This window comes from Stegastes partitus, unplaced genomic scaffold (assembly GCF_000690725.1).
Source record: "Stegastes partitus isolate 25-593 unplaced genomic scaffold, Stegastes_partitus-1.0.2 Scaffold0, whole genome shotgun sequence".
In the NCBI taxonomy this organism is placed as follows: Eukaryota; Metazoa; Chordata; class Actinopteri; family Pomacentridae; genus Stegastes; species Stegastes partitus.
This window is the reverse complement of record NW_007577731.1, coordinates 1,479,827-1,484,496: the sequence shown is the minus strand read 5'-3', so window position 1 is coordinate 1,484,496 and position 4,670 is coordinate 1,479,827. Positions and strand designations below refer to the sequence as shown.

General features: G+C 42.0%; 1 protein-coding gene across 1 annotated transcript in view; it reads right to left on the bottom strand.

Moving 5' to 3' along the window:
- Positions 1 to 4,670, bottom strand: part of LOC103368252 (uncharacterized) — a 69,187-nt gene that overhangs the window by 14,075 nt on the left and 50,442 nt on the right. Inside the window, exons 54-57 of the mRNA XM_008296599.1 lie at positions 2,976 to 3,158; positions 2,766 to 2,879; positions 1,945 to 2,061; positions 1,703 to 1,861 (exon numbers count right to left, since the gene is read on the bottom strand). Of these exons, the coding sequence (XP_008294821.1) occupies positions 1,703 to 1,861; positions 1,945 to 2,061; positions 2,766 to 2,879; positions 2,976 to 3,158 (573 nt within the window). The remainder of the gene's footprint in view (positions 1 to 1,702; positions 1,862 to 1,944; positions 2,062 to 2,765; positions 2,880 to 2,975; positions 3,159 to 4,670) is intronic.

Sequence of the window (4,670 nt, the reverse complement as noted above, 5' to 3'; positions counted from 1 at the left end):
AGATAGATAGATAGACAGATAGACAGATAGACAGATAGATAGATTAGTCTCGATAGTGAGGTTGTTCAGGTTGTTCAACTTTTCAACATTTATCCGTCAGTGTTACTAGCAACCAATCAGACATTGATATTGAATGATAAAAAAACATAATTTTTTGGGCATTTTTGCTCTTATCAGACAGAGAAAGAGACGGAAGAGCACGTAGTGGTCAGAGAATAGCATCATGGACAATAGCCATTCTACACAGGACACCTGTTCATCCAGGTGAATTGTTGAGGTGCCCGACTTAGCATTTTTAAAATCATTTATTTTGTTTGGACTTAGCCAGATAGAAGTGCATCTTATATAATTAGAATATGGTGGGAAAATGTCAGTATTTTTTATTAGACATTGGTCAAAGTGATGCAGTGCTGCCCGTTTATTATCATAACCTCGGTCCAGGATGGAATCATGACCACATCCGGGATATTCCAATAAGAAACGCAACAACAGAGCACTGAGAAAACTGTCTGTGTGACAAAAAATGGGGATTTATTAAGCCAAAATGGGAACGTTTTCACAAGATCAAGAAATGTTTATTTAAACGGAGCTTTATGGTGAAATTTCACCTTTATTGGTACAAAAAGCCACCCCACCGGTAGAAGTTATTTCCTGTTTCCTCAGAGGGTTTAGGAGGATTAACTTGTCGTAATTAACTCGCTGAGCAGTTCAGGTATGAGTGACAACATGTGATTCTCTTTGATGTTTCCTAATTAATGTCAGACAGCGTATGAATAACTCAGCGATCAGATCTCAGTTGAGCAGGTGACTGACAAACGAATCAACACGTTGGTGTGATAATCTGCCAGGCATGACCAACGATCGGCCCGTGAGCCGTAGCGATCGGCCGACCATGACTTCAAACAGGCAAAAGTTATTCCTGGAATCAGTTTTGGGGAATTTCGTGATGACAAAAACCAGGATTATGACATTTTTCTATAATGGTAAATGGGCTAGTTTACTACAGCTTATATAGGAAATGATTTAACATTTTATGATTATAAACGGAATATTGTGTAAAGCGCTGTGATGTTAAGTGGGCAGCGCTGTATATTCTAGCCTCCTCCCCCCGCTGGCCAAACCGCTCAGAAATGGCTCACAGACTTCGGCATCACAGATTAGCCAACTCACCAGATCTCCACAGAAAATCTGTTATCAAGAGGAGAATGAGACGAACCAGAACCAACAATAAAAACGAGCTAAAGGGCAACCCGGGCGTCTGTCAGCCCTCAGCACGGCCACAGGCTGATGGCCGACACGCCACGCCGTGTGATTCACGCAAAGGGAGCCTCGGCTGAGCGGTAACAGAGCAGACACGCTGTTCAGAGGTTCTGCATTACAAATTCATGAGCTGTTGGATAAAATCTAAAAACAAATAAAGGTGTGAAATATGTCAGTTCATGTGTAACGAGTCTGGAATATATCCAAATTCTTACTTTGAGCAATTTGTAATGAAAAAAATATTGGAATTTTCCCACTGTGTTCTGATTATGTAACATGCACTTATATTCAGCTAAAAAAAAAAAAAGAAGAGTTTTTCCTCACCGCAGTGCTTTGATTTTATGAGACGCACCTGTAAACAGTAAAGCGAAAAGTAAAGCGAATTGGAATCGGATATTCAGCCGTGTTTATAATCCCTACAAAGGCGGCGGCGTGGACTCACAGGCTGTGGGGGGCAGAGGCCCAGCAGCACGGTGTGCTCCAGATGGTCCCTGAGGTTGCTCTGAACCTTTGCCAGAAGTGTGTGCGAAGAACAAGGCGCAGGAGAAACTCTGTCCAGGCCGACGCTGACCTGGAGGCTGTGCTGTCCCAGCGGGCCTTTCTAGACGACGCAACACAAAGTGGAAATCAAAAACACTAAATGTGGAAATCAACTGTCTCTCCATTGAGCATCCAGCAGATTACCTGGTACTTCAGGCCTTGTTTCACGCTCCTGTTGTCCCATCTCAGCTCTGCGTTTTGTGAATACGAGTTTCCCTCCTGCCCCACTGACACACAGCCTTTAACAGAAGACACTAACATCTACACAAACACAAAAACACACCAGTTCATCAGATGATTGTTTCATTTTGTTTCATGAAGAGTTTTGACCCTGTTCAGGACTTTCATGTTGCCATACGTAGAGGGTCATTCAGGGTTCATTGGACCCCAAAAAAGAATATCCATCCATCATCTCTACACCTTAATCCTCACTAGGGTCATGGGGGGCTAGAGTCTATCCCAGCTGACTCAGGGTGAAGGCAGGTTCACCTGGACAGGTAACCAGTCTATCACAGGGCTACACTTAGAGACAGACAACCAAGAACACTCACCTTCACACCTACGGCCATTTAGAATCACCAATTAACCTCAGCATGTTTCTGGACTGTGGGAGGAAGCCGGAGAACCTGGAGAGAACCCACGCTGCACGGGGAGAACATGGAGACTCCATGTAGAAAGATCCCAGGTGTCCTCACTGGTACGCCAACCGGCGACCTTCTAGCTGCGAGGCGACGGTGCTAACCACTGAGACACCTTGCAGCCCAGATATTCAAATATTTCAAATATTTGTTGGCATTCATTCCAGACTTTTATACTATATTTTATTTTATACTAAATACATTTTCTGATAAGTTGACGTAGTTTTGGTTCCAAATGCATGAAAATGTCCCTCTTTACCAAATGGCCTGGGGTCCAAAAGACCCCAAAAGTCCTGAACAGGGTTAAAGTGGAGTGGATCCGCTGACCTGCTGCGCCGACAGCAGAGCACAGGCCTGCCCCCTGCTGGAGTTGCTCTGCCACTGTTTGTTCAGGCTCAGCGAGACGTTGACAGGAACTGCGCTTCCCCATGACAGATGAGTCTGCACGCACACACAGAAAACATACAGTTAAATCACTCACAGCAGACGTAAACAGAAGTATGTGAATGCATCGACGGTGTGAGCGTCTTCTTGCACCTGGTGGCTGCTTCGCTGTTCACTCTGGGAGTTATGCGACAGCGCGTGCAGAGACAGCTGGCTGAGTGCGGAGGAGAACGGCTGCTTCAGCTCCAGCTTCGTCTCGTTCGTCTCCTCTGAGCAACTCCACAAACTGAGAGCTTTGACCTTCACGTGACAGAAACCAGAAGCAGAAGTGAAGCTCTGGGGTTTTTCACAGAGAGATGAGTTTCAATGAAACTTCACAGAGACGGTCTGGATATTAAAACCATTACAGCTGCAACCCTGACACTGAAAAATCATCTTCAACTGTGAAAACAAGCTGTTATACTATTATACACACTAGTGCATTTATGTTTGCAGGTTAAATATTTGACATCGGTGGTTCAACCAGATCAGCAGGTGTGTGTCGAGTCTACAAATACAGGTCACACTGGAGGAAAACAAGAGAGAATTTTTGGAATTATTTCATTTGGTAACTTGAATTAAGTTCATCCAAATGAAGTGAACAAGTCATATTAATGCCACTGTTTAAAGTCATTTGATTCCTCTCAAACAAACAGCCTGCATTGCTGCAACTTCATTTTAAGTAAAGTCAAGTTCCGTTTTTTAATTTTTCCATATTTGCTTCACCAGAACTTAAAATGTAAAACGGGAACTTCTGTGATCCAACTTGAAGTAAAAGGCAGAAAAAAATGTCAAGAAATGTGAGCGTCGTGTTGTCTGAAGGAGCAGTAAGCATCAGTTTAAAGGGACAAAGGGTTATTTTAAGTGGACGGATAAGTACACTTATCCGTCAAACGAGGTTCATTTGAAACTGCAGAGTTAACAGAAACCTTTAACAGTGCGGATGGAAAAGCTTCAGGTCCTTCTACTCTGTTTTTCACATCTAGGAGGTTTTTGCTGTTCTTGGTGTCACGGGATGGGAAGCTACTGTAGGTTAAATTTAGATATAATCATGTTTAACTGACAACACTTTAAAAATCATGTTTGGGCTCAAAATAAATTTAACACAATCGTTTGCATCAGTCTTTTCGAGCTGTGACGATTTCTAATGAAATGTTCGACTAAAAAAAAGTTAAGTAAAAGGGCTTTTCCTCGTCAATTAAGTGTGCTTTTAATTAACAGTCTTAGCAATCTGAAATGGCATGTTGAGATAGAGGAGAGGACTTGGAAGTTACCGAAACGTGAACTTGGTTTTAAATGAGGCAGAAAATGTTGTTTACCTTAAAGACAATATGAAGTTGATGCAATAATATTATTATGTCTACTTAACCCATTGACAGTGTTTGCAACTAAAAAAGGTGGATCTATATTAGTAAATTACTTTTTTTTAAATCTTGCCATCATGCATTTAATTAAGAGGTGGGAACAGGTCCCTTGAATAACTCTTTATAGAAGGGGGAGGCTATAAATGCCTTTTGGGGGGAAAAACACCCGGTAATGAGTTTAAATCAGCCAAGGAGCTTTTGTTTCTGTGTGGTTTTGCTTCTTGCAGCTATTTTCTGAAACATCGCAATTATGCTCAAAATCGTTATTTTTCCAGAGAGCGCTCAATATGCATCCTTGTACGTCTGGTACATTCAGCCAAGAGCTCATGTACAGTCGTCCTCCAATGTATTTATCCCCTTCAATTAAAGAAAAGGCAAAATCCACAACAGTCACTCAAATAACTAGAAAATGAAAAAAATAATAAATAAAAATTTGTTAAATTAT